The 26296-nt window shown below is 35.8% G+C and overlaps 1 protein-coding gene across 1 annotated transcript in view; it reads right to left on the bottom strand.

The window, feature by feature from the left end:
• Positions 1–1535: 1535 nt before the first annotated feature.
• Positions 1536–26296, bottom strand: part of nwk (nervous wreck) — a 330585-nt gene continuing 305824 nt past the window's right edge. The window contains 7 exon segments of the mRNA XM_067119697.1: positions 1536–9017; positions 10337–10436; positions 11858–11986; positions 14295–14375; positions 20045–20143; positions 24807–24878; positions 25579–25650. Of these exon segments, the coding sequence (XP_066975798.1) occupies positions 8632–9017; positions 10337–10436; positions 11858–11986; positions 14295–14375; positions 20045–20143; positions 24807–24878; positions 25579–25650 (939 nt within the window). The 3' untranslated portion in view covers positions 1536–8631.

Genomic DNA, 26296 nt, shown 5'->3' with positions numbered 1-26296 from the left:
TCGCTCTTGTTCAGGAGATGTCACGGTGTTGTTACTTAGTTAATAATCTACGTTAGATAAGTCGTCTCCATGTTGGGTTTGAGTATTATTGCTTCCGGGATTGAGCATCTTCTTGTCAGCCTGTAATGATGCCACCATCAAGCCATTTAGCAATCTTAGAATATTATCTTGAAGAAGATAACTTTTCCTATGCTAGAATGAAAACCAAAATCGCAGTATTATTTTATGAACGAATACTGGTATCCCATTAGAGGTTCTTCGAGAATAATGTAACTGGATTACACCTTAATTTTCCTTTTGCCTTACTGAAATAAAATCCTTTTCAACTTCTTTGTTGAAGGAAAATCTGTCCAGCTCATTCAGCGCTGCTCAGAGGACGTTGCTTGTCCCTGAGAAGTGTCCTTTACTTAGGTTTTTTAGCGTGTAAACCTCGCAAGATACTTACCTTTCGGAAGACCAACAAAGTATCCAGATTACCCAACTTAAATGAGTTAATTTTAGGTCCTCCTTCTTTCCTTTAGTTTTGTTAAGGAAATATTTGATTGCTTTGGTGTTGTTTCAAAAAAGTTGAGAATTTTAACTCTTTCTACACCAGGTTTTGTGGTATGTGGGCATTCAAAAACTTTCCTAAAGGTTAATCTACTGGGATTTTATTTGTAATACTACGCTGCACAATTGCCTTCTTTCTAGTCCTTTTGCGGATGACTTTTTATTCTTCCGCAAGTGAATGAACTCTGAAAGTTTAATAATTAGTGCTTAGCAGTCTTTTCGTAAAAAATTTAGTGGCTCAATTCCTCCATGGGTTTGCATGAAGTTAACTGGTGTAGGTAAATGGTTCTGTTAGGATGGCCTTTAGGATGAGAAGTTATTTGTTCTGTTCAGAACATTATTATAGGGAGCAGTAGCGTCTCTCAATCTTCACCTGATCAAGATCGCGAAGATTAGTGAAGTTTTATCTCAGTTATAAGGCATTTTCAACGTACAAGACTCTTGGTCTAGGCTTGGCAGTTTTTGTGAATTTGATTGTCTGTGGATGTTGGTTTATTCTTTTGTTAAGTGAGAAGTTAAAATTACCCAAGGAATGCATCCGTAAAAACTGTATATACAATAACACCACGGACTTCTTGTCAGTCAGCAATGCAAGTAATGGTACAACAGTTTCAGGTAATATGTAATCTTTAGTTTTTAATGGACTTAGGTACTAATGTTCAATGGAATATGCTCCGTTCTTTTGAGAACACTGGGGCAGATATACTTAGAAAGTGTTTTGTTTCTTAGAAGAACAACATTCAACATTTTAATTGATTTTATTTTTTTCCTACGTCCCCCTTGCTGCTTTTTTCTCTCAAGATTTTCGTGAGTTTTCCATTTTTGAACTTGATCTGTGTTTCATTAGATTCCTACGCTTTATATTGGCAGTGTTAAATAACAGGATCCCAAACAAAATAGGCATTTATTAACCTTATATGTTCATGTATGTATGTTTAAATATAAATTAAGAATATTGAGCACTTGTGCAGAATAAAACACCAAGAATTCTATCACCTATTTATTGACACATTCACTGTACACAACACGTCCTTACTCCACAGACTTTAGATACTGTATTTAAAACCTTTATACCAGAGAGAAAGAAACGGAGATCGAGAAATGTAGTGAGATATGGTTTTTTCCCCTAAACAGTTTTTGTTATTCATTAATTTTTATTTTCATTGGTTTTCATTTCACAGTTGAAGTAATCACTAATCTTTTGACACCTGGTTTTCCAACCAGCGTTTGTAATGTGATGATAGAATTAGTCGATGAAAAATGAGCTTATTTTATTGCTGAGGGATTTCAATATTATTGTGTTCACCATTTTGATAGGAACATACACGTTAGCGTTGATAGCAGTAATAGTAATAATAGTAGCATTAGCAGTAATAGTAGCGACTATGGTAATATTGTAGCTGTATTTTTTTTTAATAAAATTTTGTTGAAATGATAACTGAATGCAAGTTCGTCCAATTCCCGTCATCTGTAAGGCACATAAGAATTTGGCTGAACAGCTGAGAATGAAAACGTGACGGTATGAATCAAGTGACAACACATTCTGAGGCAGACAATGCAGGTGTTAAGGATGTCGGCAATGGAATGAATAAATGAGTAAACAGTTTGACAACGACTGTTATCCTGCCTTTATTAGAATCAGGGAAGGGTCGAGAGAGGTGTGCAGATAGGTAGATAGGCAGAGAGAGTTACAACGACTGTTATCCTGCCTTTATTAGAATCAGGGAAGCGTCGAGAGAGGTGGGCAGATAGGTAGATGGACAGAGAGAGACTGAGAGAGAGAGAGAGGTAGAGATAGCATGAGAAACCGAGGCACATGTAATATAACAACGATGAGAGACAGAGAAAAATGAACTTTTTAAGACTTTGCAGTCTCTAGATGATCGTTGATCATAAGAGGCTGCATTCAAGTGCTGTTTAAAATGAGCTAGCCTTTTTTATTCATGAAATGAAAAAGAGGAACTGTTAGGAATTATGTGGTAGACTGCGACTTGAAATAATAGGGAAATGGTGACAAAAACTGACCCTAAACTCTTATGGTGTCAAATAGAATCCTTATTGAACTTGCAAGTGTTCGGCTAGGCTGAAGAGGTCGGTTATTTAAAGTGTTTTAAATTCAGGTGTTATCCTGAAATGCTGGTTTGGCCCCCATGTTGGTTTATGAAGGGCCTTTGTACGGGAAATGTTTGTACCCCAGGGTTGATACCTAAGAAGGTTTTACAAGCGAAAAGATTGTACATCTGGGTTGTTTTATGAATGGGCTATGCATTCGGGGCTTGTACCCCGGGGTCTGTAATGGAATTGCCTGTACGGAACTAATGTTGGTAACCATGATTTGATATGTGACAAGGCTGTGTTTTCTAAAGTATTGTGCCGTTTTTTAAATTGGGTATGAATTGTATATATGACGAGCTTATTTGTTAGGCTGTGAAGGAAAGATCAGAAGTTATTAATTGTTATAATAAATTGTAAAGAATCAGTTACTTTTATCCGTTTAACAATATTATGAAACGATCATAATTTTTTAGTTGAATTGTTCTTCTTATGGAAAGCTATACGATATGTGAACCAGAAATACGAACTCTTCTCTTATAAAACCGTTACATGTGCAGGAGCTATGCATGCATATGAGTCATCAAAATGTTTATGTTCTACCTTGCGAGGAATCTTACCTTACGAGCCTCTTATACCTTTACGCTTTGCATATTCTTGACTGTGATTCTCTATCTTTGGAATTTTTAGAGATGATCGTTTTATGAAGTTGGTCATTGTTTACAGTTATGGTTAAAACTTATGAACAGCTTTTTTTTTGCAGTGATTCATGGCCGTTGTAACTTTTTGAAGATCTTTGATTAATCCTGAATTGGGGAGGTATGATACTTTTTGCCATCGGCCACGTGTAGGTACTGACTCTTGTGAACTGCTTTGAACACTGCCTATTTGCTCATTAGGAGATTGTCTTTCATTGAATATTTACCTGGGGAATAAAGTCTTTTACACACAGGTGATTTTGTGATAGGTTATGGCTGGATATCGACTAATGTTTGCTGGCTGTAAAAGAATAGTAAAAGGATTTTCTTAAAATGCGAAATTGGCAGAATGACAGGATGTAAGGTCAGAAAGAGTGATGATGTTAGAGAAGCTGTGATGATGATAATGACAAAGAAAGAAAACAGTTTTGTAACTTACAATTACATGTGGTTTGTTAGTTGTTATTTAGCTGTTACACAAAGTAGTGAGTTTCAGCTTCTAAATGAAAATCTGTGGTAATAAATACTGTTTTCTCAGTAATTAGCAGCTCTAGAGTCACAAGACTATCTAAGGTGTTTGTATACATGCATATATAACTTGTATATAGATGTACACATGCACATACCAATATGAATACAGATGTAGTATATATATATATATATATATATATATATATATATATATATATATATATATATATATATATATATATGTATACATATATTACAAGTGTTAGTCTCTGAAATCCTTAAACACCTAATACAAAATTATGCCAATAAAGAACAAAGTGTTTGTCAATGATTCTATAATATCTACTATACATAACAATTAATATTAACCATATATTCTCTTTTTGACATCACATTTGAAAACCGTGTAGATTAATGGTGCAGGTTTGCCTGCGTGCAGGTTGTTCAACAGCCTTGGGGATCAAGTTAATTTCGACTTTTTAATTTTCATGAATTATTTTGTTGCCTAGGTGGTAATGCCAAGTGGATGATCAGAAAACGATAAAATCCCCACGACAAAATGGGAAATGGTTAATTTATATTAGAGCATATACCTAAGTACTTGGTTTTCTAGTCGCCGACGCATGACCTAGACCTAACATGAATGAAAGTGACTGAATTAACTGATAACCTATTTTGGTCCTCTTGTCTGTTTTACATGTGAGAGTGCCTCCAGAAGAGCAGGCAAGATCAAGATGCGACATTTAGACTGTTTACTTCCAACCGTAGGGAACTACCAATATTCTGAGGCTGGGACTCTTGCGAGGCGCAAGACGGAAAGCAAGAAAGGAAATCTCGAAATCGGTTCTTTTGACCATCGCCTTCGGATGCAGCAGCAGCAGCAGCAGCAGCAACAGCGTCTGAACTATTAATAAACGTAATAGTATTAATGGGAACACTGGTAGAGTTAAAAAGGCATTTATGGCTTTAGGCTGTAAATATATCTTTTGTGCGATGGATGATGATGGAAAGGTTTGTTTTTTTGTACAGCAAGCTGGAGCAGCTGCCATGGCCATACGTTGTACCACAAGTTTTCGATTCGAAGCTTCTTACGCGATGCTTTGCACAATAAGCGGACACTTCATCGTCGCCTGACAGTGTGAGGTTAAAGGGTTGGTTCTCTCCGGCATATGGCGGTTGTTACACAAAACAAGATTCTTTCGCTATCTTCTCTTAGGCGTCTGCAGGATAAAACGACATAAGGGCCGCGCGAGGATCATTGATTTCCCGGCGATACGAAGCCGTCCACTGATATGATGCTTAGTAGACTGAAACGTTTTCGGTGACCGATGAATATCTAAAGAAAACAAAGAAGTTGAAACATTGTCCGTCATCTTCCCACTACACATACGACGAAGGATTTCTCGTTTATGTCGTACAACTGGACAAACGTGCCTATGAATTTAATTTGCCTTCTATTCCTTTGAGGTTTAGTGTATATATATCTTGGTAAATGAATCATTTCGATTAATTTTAGATAACATCTTGACAACACTCCCATTTTAACTTTACTAAACAACACATACACACGATTGCATGCATACCAATACAGAATCGAATCTAACAACACTCATTCAGTACTGACATGCGAGTGCATGTGGAACAGCTTTAAACACATCATTATTCATATATATATATATATATATATATATATATATATATATATATATATATATATATATATATATATATATATATATATATATACATACATACATATATATATATATATATATGTATATATCGTAATCTGCTCATTACCTTTCACGGCATATTTGAAATGTACATCAGAATATAAAGTTTGTGTAAGTCAATCGCAGTTATACAAAGCCTTCAGTGTCCGCAAAAGAGCCACTGGAAATTATCATCATTCATATTTAATATTTTTATTTTTTTTTATTAATCGGTAGTTCGAAACTACTCACAACAACAAATCTAACAAGAAGGTAATCACACGTCCGTGTGGTCTCAAATCGACGCCAGGTCGTTCTTATAGCATGACCATCGCAGCGTCTTTGTCATGGAAGTCAGGAAGCATTATTATGCAAGGGAAATTATTTAGCCAGGATTGACGGAGAGAGAGAGAGAGAGAGAGAGAGAGAGAGAGAGAGAGAGAGAGATGTACCGATGCAAAGTGAGCACGGAAAACAAATATACCAGTGACTTTCTGACGTCCATGACTTGGAAAGAGGCTCCTGAGACGATGGTCATCGTAGGCAAACAACCTTGGACACTAACTAAACCCGCCTTACATGCGGCGCCTCCGAACTCTACACAAGAGCACTTGGAAATATGAAAACCCTAATATCTTACCAGTAAATATTTTTATTTTCTCATTATTTTGTCTGACCGAAATCCAGACCGAATCTATGTTATTCACAAAACCTAACTTCCATCTACAGTGAACGGGGTAGTCAACCTCTATAGTGAACGAATTCTTCCTCGGTGGTGTTTTCTGAGCTTAATTGACCGTAAATTTCTTTTCGTCCCTCTCCGCATTTGAAAATGCAGTTCAAGGGGTGGGACGGTTCCTTCGTTATATGAACCTGACCGTGTTTTTTTGTTTTTTAACGGTCTCTATATTTGATAGCAATCGTGGCGGTCTTTCAGTGCACTGAGTAAGAAGAATTAGCTTATGCTGTTAAGAGAGGACAGGGGACTCTCTTCGACTATGTACAGAGGAATTTAGCATACGATTGAAAAGAAAAGGACTTCTAATTACAGAAGAGCACTTCCCTTATAAGTAGAAATGGACCTCTTTATCGCTACAATAATCAGGGCAACATGAACTACGGTTACTGGAGAAGTAGGAAAGAACAATCTTTGAAAGATGGGAGTAGAATAACGCGCTGCCTACTATTTTTCGTTGAAGAACACTTTATTTCTTAGTACTGCAAGAAACTGAGATTATTTCAGCATAAAAGAACAAGATTAATTTTTCGGGACTTTGGTTTGGTTGAGATTGGAAGGCCTGTCTTGAGTTTGTGTGTGGAAACACAAAAACTTTGATCAGAGGACAGGTATTATGTGGAATCACCAGGTTTCAGCCAAGTAAGTTACCTGCTGATGATGTTTGCTTCCTTTATCCAAAACTTGATTTTGCAGTTTTCTCATAATTAAATTAATATTTTGATGACATTGGATTGAAAGTGCATGTTCGTTCTGCAAAAGAAGAATATAACGTTATTGGGTAGCATCCAGAAACCTTGGCAAACTGATCCTTTTATAGTTTTCGGGAGACAGAATGCTTCCTTGGGATTGAAATGATTATTCAAGAGGATGACACTATGTTACAGCAGCACTTCACAGTTTATTCCGGAGGAAGAGGCTAAGTTATTTATATGGAAGTGGCGAGATTCAGCAAAAGGTAGCAATAGTCCATTAGCTGTAGACGCGGAGAATCATACAGAAATGGGAACTTTTTACGTGCCTTACGCTATGAAAGTCCAGCTTCAATTTCTAGCAACAAGTCAGTTGAGAGTCCAGGGTACAGAGCAGCTGTACTAGCAGAATTGTTGAGGGTTCATAGACACTTGACAGAGAAAGAGGGAGGGAGAGAGAGAGAGAGATATAAGAAGTACACTTTTGAATTTGTTACAAACAGAATACTTCTGATTCTATAAACTTTTTCAAAACAGCAACATATATTAGATTGAATAAACATACAGCGAATCTCTACTCATTAAAGAAATTACGAGTCACACACTAGTCAAAGAATTGAAGAAGTACAATATCATACACTAAATCTGCAATCATTCTCGTATTCTAAGGTTATCTTATTCAAAAAATAACCTAGTCAACAAATAGCAACTTTTTCAGCGACAAATGATTCCATGTAAACTGCTGCAGTCCGTAAGATAACTTCACAATATGTGAGAGATCAAAGGTTTCATAAACAAACCTAATTTCTGAATGGTGGTTACCTAAGGTACGTTCTTTTAAAATATTTACAACAGGCTTTTCTCTCTTGCTGTCAAGAGAAAACAGAGAGTAAAACAGTCATCCCATACAATAATTCCTGTTTTGAGTGTGACACACCAGAATATTCATCAAGTAAACATAGTTAGAACAGCATAGCCTTAAGAGATGATATAACACTGAGAGATAATGATGATGATGATCATGTCAAGATATGCACAAGGATTATTTTTTATCTTCAACACCTGACACTTAGTTTATCATGTAACCATGGAAAGAAGGGTCGTCGGGAGTACACGAACACATACAGCTGTAGAAACTTGGACTGGTGATGTTGGTGGCCAGAGAGTGACTTCTTTTCTTGCATCATTCCCCTTCACTGTTTGTTAAAGATTTGACTATTGTCTGGTCATCAGGGCCTTCTTGTGTTCACATTTTCTTTATCTTGAATCAACGCTACAAAATTGACGGATATAAGTATGCCTCGTTCTCGGGTTTAGGAATCTGCGTCACTTCTGCCGTCACTGAGATGGATTTCTAAGGCCAACATGTTTCTATAACATTTCACAGGACATATTTTGTGTTTCTCATTTATCATCTCACAGGAGAGAGAATTTTCAGACTAACCGTGAATACTGAAGACCTTTAATATGCGTAAAGTGACAGACGTATGCTATTACTTGTTTCCGTTAACCTTTTGTTTCAGTAAGACATAGATTCATATTTATATTTATACTTACAGTCTTATTTAATGAAAATACATAACTCCCAAAATGCATGTAACCCATTTCTTCTGTTTTCAGGAATCAAGAGTGTATGCAGTTTTATATTATGAAATTACAACTATTTTTATTAGATGATTTACAGAAAACACTGTGGACTCTTATTTCCCCAAAATGATTCATTAAGCATTGGATTCCTTAATTCTCTCTAATGTTTTGAGTTTCTCAGGATCAAGATCTGGGGGTCCATCACTCGGACTGGGTGACTTTGGCGAAGATGATCGCTCCGAATCAATATCTCTGGCTCCTCCTTCGGCCCCTTCCATTTCCATTCTCATTTCCATGGGTCCTTCAGGAGCTGGAGGAGGAGGGGGCTGCCTTCCTTCGTCATCGAGAACGAGTGCTTCTCCTTCGCACTCTGACCTTTCGATCTCTGGGTAGGGTTCGTCATCATTTGGGTCCTGGTCAGCCTCGGCTCTCGAGTCTTCACCACCACCTCCCAGATCATCATCTTGATTCTCCACCATTGGTGTTGCAGCTGTTATGATGATTTGGGCAACGCCTAGACCTGTGGCGTTGCAGTTTGGAAGTGGCATCAGTCAACAGAATTTGCAGGGACAAATAAGTTTTGTTGTTTTAAGGCTATGGTTAAGCTCACATTTTACAGTTTAATGTATCACTAACTTATATATGCAATTTACTGTTACATGTATTATCACTAGTACATTTCTCAATATTTTAGGTTCAATGATACATGAATCATGTAATACTGGATTGACAGTGAATAAAAAACTTCTGTGCGTGGCGTCTACTCTATATAAACAGAGAAAAGTGTGCGCTTACTAATATGGATACTGTAATGTGACTGTCAAGCATCATATAGGAAATAAATTTCTTGTGTGACACTCTCCTTTCCCACATGCAATGGCTTTGGGGAAGGCCCTTTGGCGGGGGACTTCGAGGAGGAGGAGGAGGTGGAGGTGGAGGAGGATCTATAACTTTAGCAGTTCTACACAATCACATACCAGGATGCTCCAACACCTGACAAACTGAGGATCCAATTCGTGCTTTACGGCTTGCAGAAACCCGCTCCCATTTCTACGGTAATAAAAACAGACACACACCAATATCCAAACTACTATTGTTAGTCTGGTTTGTTTTAGTTTTTTTTCTTAAGGCAAGAAATGGGTTCAGGCTTTTCTACGTGTTTGTCTTATTGCTCAATGTGAGAAAATATTTATACAGGGAGAGGAGAAGGAGAGCTCGTGAAAGTAAAGGTTGTGTGAGAAATAATATATACAATATATATATATATATATATATATATATATATATATATATATATATATATATATATATATATATATATATATATATATATAAATGGTAAAGATACAGTGAGTGAGTGAGTGAGTGAGTGAGAGAATTTTCTGTGAAGAAGACAGACAGTATAAAGCCCTTTTTGAAAGCCAACATTTAGTTTACTACTTATATCCTAAAGCTATTAACTTCCATGCTTATGCAGTAATCAATATTGTATGAAATTAGGATAAACGGAAATAAATATCCATCTGAAACTGTAAATGCGTGTTGGAAAAAATGTGAATAAATATTCTTCTGTGAATGATGATGCTAATTACAATCATTATCGAAGCGTCATTCAAAAAACTCTTAAAAATAATTAATGCTCTATTATCCACAGTTAGTCAGGAAAAGTGAGAAGCTACGCAAAAGTATAAATGCAAAGAAAATGAAAGCCATGCTACTGCAGTATCAATTAAAATTATTTCTCGTGAAAATTCTTTTTTTTTTTTGACAATAAAGATAAGTTTTAATTGTAATGAAATAAGTGTGTACAGACCCCCATTCAGTCGAGCGATTACTCACCATCACTTGATTTGCTGCTCTCGTCGAAAGGGAATTTGGACTGTTTTTCCTTCTTCGTCGACCCTTTGCTGCCCCTGCTCTTCCTCCCGGAGGCGTCCCGCTGCGGGTAGACAACCGTAGTGAATAAGTGTCTTTCCGGATTTGACTGTGCAGTGAATGCAATCCCCTTCGAAGGTATGATGATTTTATTCAGTTCATTTCTGTTAATTGATTTCATTTCGGGGGGATTGAACTCTGAAAGTCAGTTCCGAAATGTATGCAGAAATTTTAATTCAGTAGACATGACAGACTATAAAGGAAAGAATGGCAAAATCTTGGTAGGAGTCATCATTGTAAGGAAAACTTAAGCAATCACAGAACTGCACAACACTCAGTGCCAAAATCGTTAGCTCATCACTTGAAAAAGCTAGATATAAATCGTCGAAGCTAAGAATCTATTTGATGGAACATACAGATCGCATGCCTTGCATGATTTAAACTATCCGAAGACTATTCTTCCTATTTATAGGTGAGGTCACCTTGATGGCAACTTTCACTGGAAAATAACTTATTAGAGCATCCTGCAGCAAAAATAAAGACATAATCGGGAACCCAGAGACAACCTAAGACCCCGATTACCTTTCTTGCAATAAATGCTCATGATCCTTTGGATGGTGCTTGTAACGGCATAAAACGAGCATGCTGCAGAATCCTGCTATTTAGTTCAAAGTTCTGCTATTTATTGAGTAGCTAAAGAGACTATTTTGCATTTTTACTATGCAGTAGCTATGAAATCTTGTAGGATTTGTTGCAGTTTGAGCTCCAGAACAAGAAAAGGAAGTTTATCGTCAGGCAGAATAGGAAAAGTTGAGATAATCTAGTCATATATATATATATATATATATATATATATATATATATATATATATATATATATATATATATATATATATATATATATATATATATATATATATATATATACACATATGCATACATGTATAATCACTATGGCTGCTCGAACTTCTAGAGAGAGACTATGCAAAAAGACTGTTTATTTTGGCGGAATGTTATTAAGAGCTTGAGGAAAATATAAACCTACCTTGTTATTTTCTCGTGCGAGTGTTAAGATACACTGATCTGCCTTATGATTGTCATTTGCTAAATACTGAAACAATTCGTTTTAAGTCATTTAAGAATACTCACTCTCTTGTCATGCTCATATTTTTTTTTTTTCGAGAATTTTTAATGGAAGCAATCTAAAATGATGTGTTTATGGACATTCTCTTACTGGAAATACTGCTATAAGAAAATAGCTTGTCTTTGAAATAGATCAAAGAGCAATAAAATTAATGTTTTAAGTTATGTTACTGTATAGGACCGTCAAAGAAATCTGAACTTCAGTTAGATAATTTAGGCTAGACAAAGTACATCTGGGCTTAGACAGATAATGGTTGGAGAGAAAAAGAGAGAGAGAGAGAGAGATGATCATTCTTAAATGTTTGCAACAATAACTCATGAGTCTACCTAGAGCTTCTTCACCTGTTGAGGAGCCTCAGCAGTAGGGGGTGCCTCAGAGGGATCCTCAGAGGCCACCTCCGGTGTCACCTCAGGTGGCACTTCAGGGACCTCCTTCTCCTGAAGTGGCTCAATACTACCATCTTCGGCGTCCTACACACACACATATCCGAGTCAGGCATAAAGATTCAAAAAGGAAATTGAAGAAATACATAATTGCACACATATAAAAAGAGACAATTTTGAGGGATGGGGGTACTTAGAGAAAAATGACAATAGAGCATTTCAGAGTTGCTAGTGAAAGTACTTTTCCAAAAAGACTAGTAGTAGGTACAGTGTCCAAGAGATTTTGAAGGACGTAAATTTTTATACTTCATGCAAGAATGGAGATACTGAGTACAAAAATACAAAAGTAACTGTAAAAGGATGTGCATCGTTTCATCTGAGTACAGTTGATCTGAAAGAATACAAATTCATAAATGAATCTGCTGAGGCCTGGGTTATTTTGGTGCTGGGGCTTACACTCTTGCTGATAACTACTTCATTCTTTCTCTTAATGATTCGAGCTCTACGATAGCAGGTGGTAAAAGAAGAAACAAGAATGGCAAGGACTTACAAAATATCAGGTTTAAAGAGTTGACAGAATGACTTTGGTAAGGAAGCGACAGGATTGGGGGTTCACCAGAATGACTAGGATAGGGATTTGCTACAAGAGACGCGATAGGAAGCTACCAGAGTGACAGGTATGAGGAGTTGCTAGAGGGAAAGGATAAGGAGTCACCAGAAAGGCAGGATTAAGGACTTACCAAAAAGGGCAGGGATAAGGTATCATCAAAATGGCGGGCATAAGGCGTTGCCAGAGGTCCGTGATAAGGAGTTGCCAAAATGGTAGGCATAAGGAGTCAGCAAAGGCAGGCATAAGGCGTTGCCAATAAAGGAGGGATTTGAACTTGTCAAAATAGCAGGCATAGGGGGTCAACAAAGGCAGGCAGAAGGAATTACCACAAAAGGAAGGAAATAAGGCGTTGCCAAAAGGGGCCAGGAGAAGATGTTATCAAAATGGCGGACATGTGGAGTTGCCAAAAGGGCTAGGAAAAGGAGGCGCTAAAAAAGGCAACACCAGGATGGCAAGGACAAGGAAACGTTAGAATAGCAGGAATAAGGAAGCGTTAAAAAGGCAGGGATAAGGCTTCATAAGGTTGGGGATAGTGGAAATCAAATTTAGGCAACAGAATGGAAGGATCAAGAAGTTGTCAAAACAACAGGGACAAGCTTCAAAATGGCCGGGCTAAGGAAGCACCAAAACATTATAAATAGGCAACTAAATAGCTTGAATAAGGGTTTCGTAGGGTAATTCTAGTAGCTGGAAGAAAGGGCTTTAACTACTTGTGATAGTTATCAAGTATTCTTTAATTTAATAAAAGGGGGACGAAATGTGTCCTAAGTCTCAGCGTTTGTTGATATTCTCCGGTTGTTGAAAATAGAGGTTTGGGATGGCACTTGACGGCTACAGATTTATGAAAGAGGAAAAGATAAACATAGGCATTATTTACGGGGAAGAGAACATGTGGAAATTCTTAGTATTGTTGAAGGGGAATCTTGTCATCTCAGGCTGAAAGAAAAAGTCACTTAAACGTATTATGTTTGGAGGTTTTTGAACTTTCAGAAACTTCAGTTTTCGTAAAAAAATTTTGTGAATTTTCGTTTTTATTGTAAACGGGATGAGTAAAAAAAAAAACGATAGTTTTTTTGGGACGGATAAAAATAGACCTTGTTAACTTGTATGACTGAGCTCTTGGTGCTTTGCAAGCTGTTTTTGTCAACTTCGGGAACTTGAATAAATGTGGGGACTTCTGTTTATATTAATTTCATCTCCTTATTTATCAGGTATTACTTGCAGATTCTATTGATATCATGGGAGTTTTGTAAAGAGTATTTTTCAAGTCTAAGGAAAAACAGTACTCCAGTTGCGCAGATGAAGTTTGACATATCGGGTCGTTTTTTGACTGAAAGCTGAACGTAGATAAAACAGTGTTTTCTGCGTAAACGTAATCGTGTTATTTACGAAGCTAGAGTAAAAAGAGGAATTTTGTCGCCAAGAATTGCACTAAAGCCATAAATAATATGTGCTGGGGGTGGAAAGACAAGCATTGATTGGAGAGCAGATGAGCAGAAAAGTTGACAAATAAAAGGGAAGTAAAGGGGAAGTGTGACTTTGCAAAAGAAACGAAAGTGATTGTGATTGTCATCACTGAACACGGGCCTCATCATGATGTTAAAATGGTGCAGAGACAACTACGCTAGAATTGAAAACACAGCAACAGCAGCCTAATGGTTACAAGGAAAAGCGCTCTCCTTCGTTCCGACCGCCGTAGTTGGAACGGCTCAAAGAGAGATACAAGATAAAGAAGCCTTTTTTTTTTTTATTAACTGAAAGACCCAATTGGAAACAGGGCGTCACCTGAGGTGGAGACTGAGGGGGTGTGAAAGCTGGTGGGGGTTGATCCGCCTCGTCCTCTTGCTGGGGTTCTGTCTCACCCCCCTTGATCCACCAACACCACCACCACCACCACCACCACCACCGCCAGTGCCAACGCCAACACAGGCAGGAGGAAGAGTTAGAGGGAAGAACAAGATGGAGGAAGGGTGGAAGCACAAGTAAAGTTCGCGGAGGAAGAAAAAAAAAAGAGAGAAAAAAAGATTTTAATGAATCAGTAGATTAAAAACATTATCATGGTGATGATAACGAGTAGATCTTCAAGAGAGTAATAAAACAGTTGAAGTTTTTGTGGTCCTTCTCACATGATTAAAAGAACTTGAAAGAAAATCGTGAATGATAAAACCTGATTCTGTAGGCTATTCAGTAGATCCACAGTATGGCGCCACTTACCATTGCTAAGCTGTTCATAGTGTTATTTACATTACAAACACTAAAAAAAGTCAAATGATAGATATGTGAAGAAGTAATATTAAACATGTCATTTCACACAGATACATACGTTTAACTGGAGTTGAGTAATAATGGCAGATGAAGAGTATAAATATATATATATGAAGAATAAAAAAAATAAACTATTCTCAACACAAAAATACATATTACTATGTTTCAACAATCAACGTGATGCAGTCTAACCGAAGGAGAAGTTATTGTTCCAGAGAGTTGCACAGGATAGTCTATGATAAGAAAAAGGCTGGAAACAAAGACACATTAAGAGTACATCGGGGTAAGGGACATCAACAGGCAGGAATTTTAGAGTATGAAAAAAAGTCGTAGAAGTTAAAGGGAACAAATCAGAACAGACAATGATTTCAACACAGGACATCGACAGTCGTGTCAGCCAGTTGCATATCATTTATGGGGGTCGTGTGAGAGTTGAAGGCGATTTGGAACAGAAGTTTCCCCACCTAAGAACAACGCGAAACATCACATCCTCGGAAATACGCGAGCCTCTGTATTGTTCTTCTAGTGCAAAACAGCTTTAAAACATTTTTCACCTTAGACTTTGGCTTTACTTTTTAATGTGAGTTTCAGTGGACTCACTTTTAAGATGCTGCCACATGTAACATTTTAGTGTGACGTTTATGTATGGACACAGACACGTACAGACAATTATTTTAGCTTCGTACGCACACATAAAGCCTTGCTTTTTATTCTAACATACTAAGCACATTGAGTTCAACGGTTATACAACAACAAAATTCGTGTTTTTTTTAAACATTAATGCGTAGAGTTTGTTTTTAATTTTCTGTGAATTGTAGCAGTTTTTTCAGGGGTTGGTTGTGGAAGCAGTCTGTCATCTTTAGAGAACCTGAGAATAAAGTTGTATTATTATTCAAAAATATTTTTTTTGTTGATCAGTAGGTAATTTTATATTTTCAGAAATATTTTTCTTGATCGATACGTAATTATATTTTATTTTCCATTCGGTAGGGTTTCCTGAATGAAAGTTAAATATAACAGAAAAGATTGATCTTTGACAGACGAAAGCATTGTTTTTATATTTTCCTGTAAACTCGAACAAAAATTTCGTTTGAAAAATCCCGAAATTCGCAGATTGTGAATCACTCGAACATAATCATGCTGGCATTGATTAAGTGAGGCAGTGATATGCAAGGTTTTGAGACGATCTTTAGGTTAGAGTCGAGTAAGAAGGATGAGTAATCTTTGTACAGGTCTAGAATTGCAATCAAGATTATACTGTATGAAGGATTCCTCAGAATTCATATTCGCCTCTTATTAAATAACCATTGAAAGTATATGTTCTGTCCAGCAACCGAAATGCTTCTTTATTTGTTAATTTATTTTCGCCAATGAGTCTTGCTATTTCCCGGGTACAAAATGAGCCAAAAGTATGCGTCAGCGGTCGGATTAATATGATCTCCTTTATCGGGAAAGATAACTAGCTTCGTTTATTATTAAGCATGGAAAACCCAAAGAAATTCGAACAGGACAATAATTACCGCTGCAAACAACTCTTCAAATTATGCCAGTGAACTAAAGATAAGCTCTATCATGCGTTCAGTTTATTGTTTATCCAACAATTTTTTTTTGTTATTTCAAGTATTTTATGTGGGGTTACCATTTTCAGTTTGTTTAAACTAGTTTTAAAGTTGGGATTCGGTGCCAGAAAAAAATTGCTCTGTTTAGATCAGTGCCCCAAATTTTAAACTTTGCAACCTCGACGTTTGATGACCATTGTTGTTACGACACTTGTATTTATCTGAAAATAATAAATCACTCAGCAGAGTAACGTACCTACATAAATAATCTGTGGAAGCCTTGAACTAACTACTTCAAAATGCTTTCAAAGTGAATCTTGTAAAACATTTTTTATTTATATGAATAAAACCTTTTTAATAGGTTTTCTACACTGTACGTGGCTTATCTGTTTCCTGGTAAAAAGAATGAAAAAGATTAGAACTAGTGTAAATAACCAGAGAATTATAGGTCGTCAATCTAGAAATTTTGTCGTCCTCTAGGACGCTATTTCAGCTTGAATTATAATGCTCTTATTATCATTCTCTTATTGTCATTCTATTCATATCCCGTGGCACTACATTCACTACAAGTGTGCTGTTTACTCATGTACATAATACAGCTACAATGTATTACGTCTGCTGCATGCTGAGAAATCTAATTGATTAAAGCGACTGCTCTTACGCTACCTATGCGGTGGTTCTCCTTTATTCTTTAACTATTTCTCCAGCTACGGTTATTGTACTCTACTGTTTTAGCCAAAGTTAACTACAATTAATTTTATCATATCTAAGACCACTTGTCGGGTCGTATCCTATGTGCTACAGGATCTAGCTCTTCGTATGCTGTCGACGACTCTAGCATATCATTCAAAGCATTCATTGATGGTCAGAAATCCTAAAACTCCTTTGTTTGCTACGTCTTCCAAGAGTTAAAGTTGATCTACCACGCTATAGTGGGGTAGTTGTATCAAAAAAGGCCTTTATGTGGATATGTAAATCGAAGCATTATGAAAAATAACATCTAAGCTACATTTTTAATAGTTATCTTTTCTATTTATGAGATGCACATTACAAAAGTCAAAATTGCTCATTTCTATTTAACTGTATTTTTTTTTTCACTTGCTGGGAGTCCTGATTGAAACTCTTAGCTGATTAAAAACTTGTTCAAATGAGTGTGTCAGTGTGTTGAGGAGTTTATTTGTTTTTTTTTTTTTTCCAAATTTATGCCAAACTTTTGTAGCTTAGAGGTTTTTTCTTTAAGAGATTCATATGAACCGTTAACGATGGAAATGGAACGAGGAAGTTAACAGATTTTCTTTAATATTTTTTAATCAAGTTATTATTTGGGAAGGATAATCTTGAAAGCGGATGTGTGACACAAGGGTACTGGATGAAGGAAGGAACTGTAGAAGGTCAGGGTGAGGATAAAAATGTGTAAATGTAAATGGCAGAGTCATGTACAAGAAGGTTGAAATACGCAGATGGCAAAAGTGAAATGGAGATAAATATATAGGATAGAATATTCGAAGGAAGAGAAGAATATGTAGATGGTAAGGATGAATGAAAACGATAGCAGTGTTAGATAATGGGTGTGACAGAGAGACTGTCGAATTGAATTTGTAATCTCTGGATGGCAAGATTAATGCAAAACGTTTGACAGTGTTACCCGAGATGGAGAATTAGTGATATAGGTGTTTTTGGTTAATGAACTGGTCAAGATGAGTAAATATAATGGCATGGGTAGTTGATGGAGGCGAATGGTTGATACAGACACTATTGACATTAGGCTATATTATATTATATAAAAGATACAATTATCCCTGGATTGCATGGGTGCTTCAAACGATGGAAAATAGCCAGGGCAAGGGAAATGCTATAAATAGCAGGACTGCATGATTTAGAGGTGGATCTCTCTCTCTCTCTCTCTCTCTCTCTCTCTCTCTCTCTCTCTCTCTCTCTCTCTCAGAGGAGATAGCAGTTAAGGGATGCACATACGTAGTTTAAAGGTGAAGACAAATAACCCAGAGATTGTGCTGTAAAGGGCATGCTGGAAGAAATGATAATCTTACTTTTATTTGAAGTGATGTGGTGGTGATTTACTGATCAGTGTTGAGTGTAAGGTTTGTGTTGCGTTATAACAGTGATTCCCAGATGACAGTGGTTGGTAAATGAATGCAAATGAGGAGTAAGTATCGAAGAGGGTAAGAACGAGGTGATTGCCAGGAATGGAATTTTTGGGCAAATGTTGTAGCTTTTAAAAAAGGGGGTGCAACATACTTGAAATTCTAACGCAAATACACTTTTTATTCGGATGGACTTTGAAAGGTCAGCTTTTTGTCCAAGATTGAAATACAGGTTTTAAAACGCTTGAATTTGTAACTAAATGACTGTAGTTGTTAGTTGTAAATTAACAAGGATGGTGGACTCTGGTATTGCAATATTTTGTAAAGGCAAGGAGGTATTGGATACACATAGCTAAAGTGACTGGTATACATGAAACAAATAATCTTAGAAGGCTGACGTAGGATGTTTGTACACAAAAATGAAAAGCGCTTGCTAAGAGCAAAATAGAAGGGTGCCATAATGGACCAAGATTACTTGAAAAAGAGAATTGTTGTAATAAGGTTTGGGAGCAATGAACGGATATGGGCCAGGATAATTGAAAAAGTGTTTTATGAAGATTAGGCTGTGGTAGATGTAGATGGGTCAAGATATACGATAGATGGTAAGGATGTGTGAAATATATTTTATGCTGAGTGACTGACGTTTAAAGGGTAGCTGATATGGTTGTACCAGGAAATGTAGTGTATGTTTGAGTGATAGTTATGTACGTGTTCTAGGAAATAAGAGGAATGCATAGAGATGGTGAATGTAGATTACCAGTGATTTATGGAGTGAATTGTTAGGAGGTGGTGCATGTAATACCAGAGTAGGAGAAAACTTAATTGTAATGTGTATTGGCGTTTATCTGAGTGTAGACTGCCCAATATGTATCACACGGATAATTTTGCATTGAGGAACTGAGATTGTATATGCAGTGAATTGTAGTGGTAACTAACTCATCTTAATTGCAGATTGAGGATATTTGACAGGAATGGGTGATGAAAAGATGGTATTTGCCAATCAGAAATGAGTGGTTGACTTTGACAAGTAAAGACTGGGGTGGGGATAGGATTTTCATTTTATTTAAACGATCTTTAAAATGTTAGGATAATTGTTGTGGAATGCGAATAACTTTTGAACGATGCTGTTAACGTAACTTTAAGGACAAATGATTTTTAAGTTCATCGATTATAATCATTAGATCATTTGGTGTTTGTAAATACTGGTGTCGGTGTTGATGTTGTCGAGCTTCACCTAAGAGAGACCCTCGGAAGAACTCCCAAGCACATGTACCATGGAAGCTGCTAAAGCGGAGACGTAAAGTAGCAACCGCCAAAAATAGAGGCAACATACGAAACACATTCCTTCAGAGTTTTTCGAGGGATCAAAAGGAGTGGCGGGAGGGAGGGCTGGGTGAGTGGAAGGGGGGTGGGGAAAGAACGGGCTGAAGGGTCTTGTAAAAAAAGGGTTTATTGTTAATTAAGGCAGGGTATAGGGCTAGAGGGATCATATATATATATATGTAATATATATATAATTTTTTGCCGTTTCTAATTCCGAAGAGGTTTACGAATATACTCTGATAGCAGAGAGTGTTGTTGTTGTTGTTGATGTTGTTGTTTCCTTCACCTGCCGGAGAGGAGGAGGAAGAGGAGGAAGACTCTCTGGAGGTGAGGGAGAGTCGGAAGGGACGCACACCTCAATTACGCGAGCCTCAAAATCGCAGCCCTGAGCGGTGAAGAAGAAAATGGGTCAAGTCCCACTTGAGGCTGATGGCATATAATGAAGAAAAAGACGATGATGTACTGTTCTGATTCTCTGTCTATTTATATCATGGACATAATTCTTTTATATATATTTATATTCATATTTTAAAATAAATATGCTATTCTTATAATGGTTGTGGAAAGAAAAGGTTTAATGTTAAATAAGTTTAATAAAAAAAAATCATGTTTCAAAATATACAATAACTTTATGAACTTTTTAGTCCCAAATAAAGATAGAGTCATTTTTTAAAACATTTTTGTTGCTTTTGTTTTCGTTTACATCGATGTACGAAATGGTATGATATGAAGATGGAAATTGCCAGCATGGAGTGTTCATGATTTTAGCAACGAAACATAGATCTGGCTGAGATAGTTTGCTGAAATATTTGTCAGTTTCTGTGAATTTTTTTTGTGTAAGTGTAGTTAGATATTTTTGCAGCCCAAGTGTTGTGAATATCGCCTAACCAAATGTTTTTGTTGATCAACTGCTTTTAATGTGATGTACATGAAGTAATGTGGAGGTTGATATTAGTGACATCCAAGGGCTATAAACATTTGGTAATTAAATACTTTTTCTCGAAAATTTTGAGATCTAGTGTGGGATGAAACAGTTAATTTCTTTAAATGTTCAAAAGAAATGCTGATGTTTGACTGAGGATGAATGTGAATGCTTAATATAGATATTAATTCCAGTTATCCATGGTACTATCCCAGAGACGATTACATTTTAGGCCATTCAAAGATTATATCAAAGAAATTATGTATTAGTTTCCTATTATGATTATATTCTGTAACTGATCATTATGAAACTCATATGTTTTTTTTAATAAAATCATAAAAAATAAGACGTTTTAGCCAAAAGCCATTAAAAGTTTAAAATAATTCACCTAAAAATTACATTCTATTACTTGGCTTTGATCATGCGTGACTGACTCCAGGGAAGGTTTAATCATCGTAATGGATGTTACCTTCCTTCCTGATGACGCAGTTTAAGGTCTTACGTGGGTCTTAGATCTCGAAGATTGAAATATCTTGAGATTCTCAAAGAGAAACGTTTATTTTGTAAATCTCGGGAAACATGTTGAGCTTGTCTTAAAGTAACACTTTAATTATCAGGGAAAATAGGGTAAGATTGTCTTAGTCGCGCAAAAAATGTTTAAGCCTCATGTCGTAGAGTGACATGATTTTTGTAAAACTCAGGGGGAAATATATTGGGATTGTCTTTCAGTAACGTCAGTTTTGTAAGTCTCAAAAATGGAATATATCCAGATTGTTTTAAAGTAAAGTACAGCTTGCAAATCTTTGAGAAATATATAGAAATTATCTTTGGGTCCGTAAATTTTTGTCAGTCTTTAGGAAATACATTGATGTTGTCTCAGGAAAGCGTTAATATTGTAAATCATAGGGGAAATATGTTCAGATAGACATAACGTAATTTTTGTAAATATAGGGAAATATTTTAAGAATGTCGAAGAGTAACTTAAATTTTGCAAATCTGAGGGCAAGTATGTTAAGCTTGCTCGGTATAATGTAAATCTTTGTAAATATACGGTGATAGAAAAGGATTGTCGGAAACTTTGTAAATCTCAATAGTGAATAACGCTCAAACTGTCTTAGTGTATCGTAAATTTGATAAATCTTATGTTAAGATTGTTCTAAAGTAACGTAAATTTGGTAAATCTTGGGAAATATAATATCGGTGTCTTAGAGTAATTTTCAGTTTGTCTTTTGAGTAACGTAAATTTTGTATTTCTAAAAGGAATATATTAAGGTTAGAGTAAGATGAGGAAAATTTTGTAAATCTAAAAGAAAATATTTAAAATTGTCTTTGTGCAACACGAATGATTAAAGTCTTAGGGGAAATATATGAAGATTTTCATAAAATATCGTAAGTTTTGTAAATCGTAGGCAGATATGTTAAGAAGTAAACTTATAAATATGAGGGAAACAATAAAGATTGTTAAGGAAATTTTTAAAATCTCAGGAGAAACATGTGTAGATTGTCATTGAGTAAATTGAATTTTTTCAAATCTCAAAGATAAAATTGTCTAAAGATTGTCATACAGAAGTAAATTTTACAATATATGGAAAATATATTAAGATTGTTTCAGATTCATGTAAATTTTGTGGAACCCAGGGAAATATAAGATCTTAGATTAATGGAAATTGTTAAAATGTAGAAAATATGTAAAGATTATCTTAGACTAAGGGAAATTGTTAAAATCTAGAAAGTATGTAAAGATTGTCTTGAAATAACACAAATTTTGTAAATCTTAGAGCACATGAACTAAGATAATCTTACAAGGAGAATTTTTAGTGGTTTTTCCAATAGCAACTGAGGCATCCATAAGGTGTGTCTTCCTTGGGCTTCGAAAAAAAGTGTCCCTGTTACGATCACAATATTGTAATAGAGGCGATGCTACTTATTAGGATGATAAAATTACTCCTCGAATCAAAATCCTTTTCTCGAAGTCTTTCCTATCATCTGTTTATTATAGTCTCGTTTTCCTGTGGGAAATTAAGGTCTCCAGATGCCTAAATTATTTTAAATATAAAAGAATAGAGATAAAAAAATGAATTATTTGAAGCTGAAGTAATGAGAATGAAAGGAAATTTGATTTTATTTTTACTACTAGAGCTTTTTAGGAGTGATGATGATAAATGATTGTTATTCTGTGAATAAGATGTTGACCTCGTATGCCATACAACATGGATATATTTGACCCTTTACGATGGTTTAATGTATACCATATACTCACAAACTCATACATACCCCTATACATACAAGTATTCATGAAGTTCTTTATAAAATATAATGCAAAAAACAATTTTTAATCCTGAAAGAAAATCAGATTACATGTAATTTGAATAAAATTATTCCAACATGAAATAGTAAGCACTGTAGTCATGGTAATCCTGTATTTTATGAAGGAACCACAATGGAGAATTTTGTGAAGTACCCGTTGTATGCATTTTGCTATTTGCCAATTATTTTCGTCTGTGACTTCATTTACAGACTTCGTATTTGTGTGGACGTCAGTTTTAACGTTCGGGGAATTAGCTTATGACTTTGCTTAGCATAAGCGAAAAGTCAAATACCTAGAAGGAGCTTTAACCAAAGATCTCCCTGTTCAGATATTATTATGGTATAGCTGTCGTATTACTTTCAGATCACCCAATGGTTATAAGTCAGTAACATTTTTCCTCAGGGTTACCTAAATGAAATTAGCTATTTAGGGTTTTTTTAACCTTTAAAGCAAACTACCCAACGATTAAAGGCGAGAGATTGGCTGGCAGACCGTTATGTACATTAGGGGAAATAAAGGAATATTGCACGCAGGTAGTTCATATAATTTAGGAAATTACCATGATTTGTAAGAGACCTGATGAAGTCGATATTTAACTGAAAGATCAAGGAATGAGGTGAAACCATGTGGGAGTTGGGTTATATAATATATTTACGAAATGATTGCTAAGCCAAACGGTCTATAAGCCATAAATTCTCTCGCGCCCTAATGGCAAACCTAGCTTTCTAAAAACACAGATCATGTGGCAGGAACTCGCCAGAAATGACAAATTTTGAGAATTGAGTAGTGTCCCGTTTATAGGAAACCAGATTTGCCAGTTCGTTAATAGCGAAACTGTACCTTTCAATATTATATATATATATATATATATATATATATATATATATATATATATATATATATATATATATATATATATATATCTTCTATATATGTAATTTCTCAAACATTACAGGAAAAGGTCTAATGTATTTGGATATGCAAAAAACTGACAACATTCAAGATTTTAGTCCAACGTCATTACCTTAATTTGTAAAGAAAGAAGAGTGAAATGGAAATTTAAAAAAAATACTGGTATATGATTTAGGGCGGAAATAAGTGCATTCAGAAATGAAGATTAAAAGATATGAACGATTTCATTTTTATTATTTTAAATAAAACTATTCATTGGAAGTTTTCCTTATAAAGAGCTGCAACAGATAGATAACAGATGACCTCTTTTATGCAAATTTTACATTATTTACCAAGTTTAAACGATGGCATGTATATCTAAATGTATAATATACTTAAGTATACTCGTATATACACTACGTGTTGCACGAAAACTTACATATGTCCAATTATAAATGTTACTTACATATTTATATAAGTAATTTATATGTTTATGCAGTTGTTTGTATTTATTTAAAAATCCCCTATAATCCATTGTATTATATCCAAGGGGATAAGTTAGGCATTGTTAGCAATAATTTTGAGATGAACATTTCTTGCATGTCATCCGGTATCTACTGCTAATGGGGAATTAAAAAGCCTCAGATGAATTTTAAATTGATCACCTGCGTGTGTGGACGAAAGCCTCCTAAATAAATATATAAGAATCTAATAATTATTCTATCTAAATCTAGTAAGCGGCACACGGCAAGACTAGCCATGCTCTAAACTTCTAAAAATAAGTTGTTTTTTTGGGGAGGCGGGCGAGAGGGGGCGGTGGGGGTGTCTGGAAAATATTTGGGTTCGGGGGTCAATTGGGGAAGACAATGTAATGAGGTTTGAATATAGATATATATATTTTTGTTATGTGTTAATTAACTGTTTCACCTCATCGAGCGCATCGGGAGTGGGCGTTGCAGCCGGATCCACATCGTCTAGCCACGGTTCGAGGTCAACCCCCTATAGATGATCCATAAGAGAAAAGGCAATTAAAGAGATAAGCTACACAGATTGATTAGGGAATTACAACTTTGTGAGTATCAATTCTGGATTGGCATCATGACTGACTTGAATAGTTCAGCTGTGGCTCAGCAAACCAGTGTTGATTACAGATGGTGAATTGGTTCAGCCTGATTAGGGATTATACTTGCGGTTAAAATCCTAGTTACCTGTTGGAAACTTTCATGAATTTATATTAAGGTGAAGCAAATGTTTGGCAGTCATGATTGTGTAGGTTATTTACTTCTTTACCTTTAATATTTTAAAAGTAAGTCAGCCATAAAAGGCCAGGACATGCAAATAAAATTAAATTTAAACACTTTAATATAACGGGACTCTTTTTATTTTTTTATGTCATTTGCTTAGCAAGTTTTAGCACTAACTAATATGTATATATTTCTAGCTGCTTGAAACCGTGCAAGTATAACTAGCAGTAACTAGTAAGCTGACACTTTTGTGAATTTATTTAATACCAAAACACAAACCACAACCAATGAACATAGTACAGTTGCTCAATGTGTTTCCTGGTGGTTATTACTTTCTTTGACAGTAGTTGGTCTGCCAGGAAACCTTTAGCAACTCGACCATCTTGTGGGCGTGGCTTGTATCTTAGCGTAGATAAAAACACTGTAGTGGTATTCTAGATACAAGGGAAAGTCACCTCATGTTTCTCTGTGGGTGTGGTCGTGGCCGATGGCTCTCGCATGTCTGATGAATCAAAGTCATCAATCTCCTTTTACCACCACGCAGGACGTAAGAATACAGGGTTAAATAAAAGAAAAGACATATACTGAATAAAATAAACTTGTAAAATGAAAATAAAATTGGGTAATTCTGCCAGTAAAATGACTTGGAATCATATTGTTTATCACTCCTAGATGGCGTAGTCAAATTTGTCCTAATAATTGTCCTTGTGCTGTGCGTTTTAATCAGTATAAACAAAACCAAATAAAATATTAAGGGTAAATCATAAACATAAAGTAATAAGAAACTAAATGAATGACAGCATAATGTATGGTAGGAGTTGCCCCCAGTTTTATTTCGAGTATTGTATAACCACTTGGTTAACAATTCAATCTTGGGATTTTTGTGTAAGAAATGAGACATTAGGAGTTGCAGGGCACTAAATTGGGTACACCAAGAAGAAATTTTGTCTCTATGCTTATCTCCAAAGCCCAATGTTAATGGTCCTGGGGACCGTCGGGTTCTCAGAGCGAGGGCTGATGGAAGTTTGTCATAAATGCTTTGCCATGCTATATCTAGAAAATGGACACGGATATCAACAATGTGTTCATTCACTGCAGTGCCTAATAATTGACCACACATGCTCCATTTACACGTGTTTCGGTTTGTGCAAACATTTATGGTATGTGATTTGA

Source organism: Macrobrachium rosenbergii, chromosome 17, assembly GCF_040412425.1.
Source record: "Macrobrachium rosenbergii isolate ZJJX-2024 chromosome 17, ASM4041242v1, whole genome shotgun sequence".
NCBI lineage: Eukaryota > Metazoa > Arthropoda > Malacostraca > Decapoda > Palaemonidae > Macrobrachium > Macrobrachium rosenbergii.
Note: the sequence above shows the minus strand (reverse complement) of the source record. Positions and strands in the feature narration are given on the sequence as shown.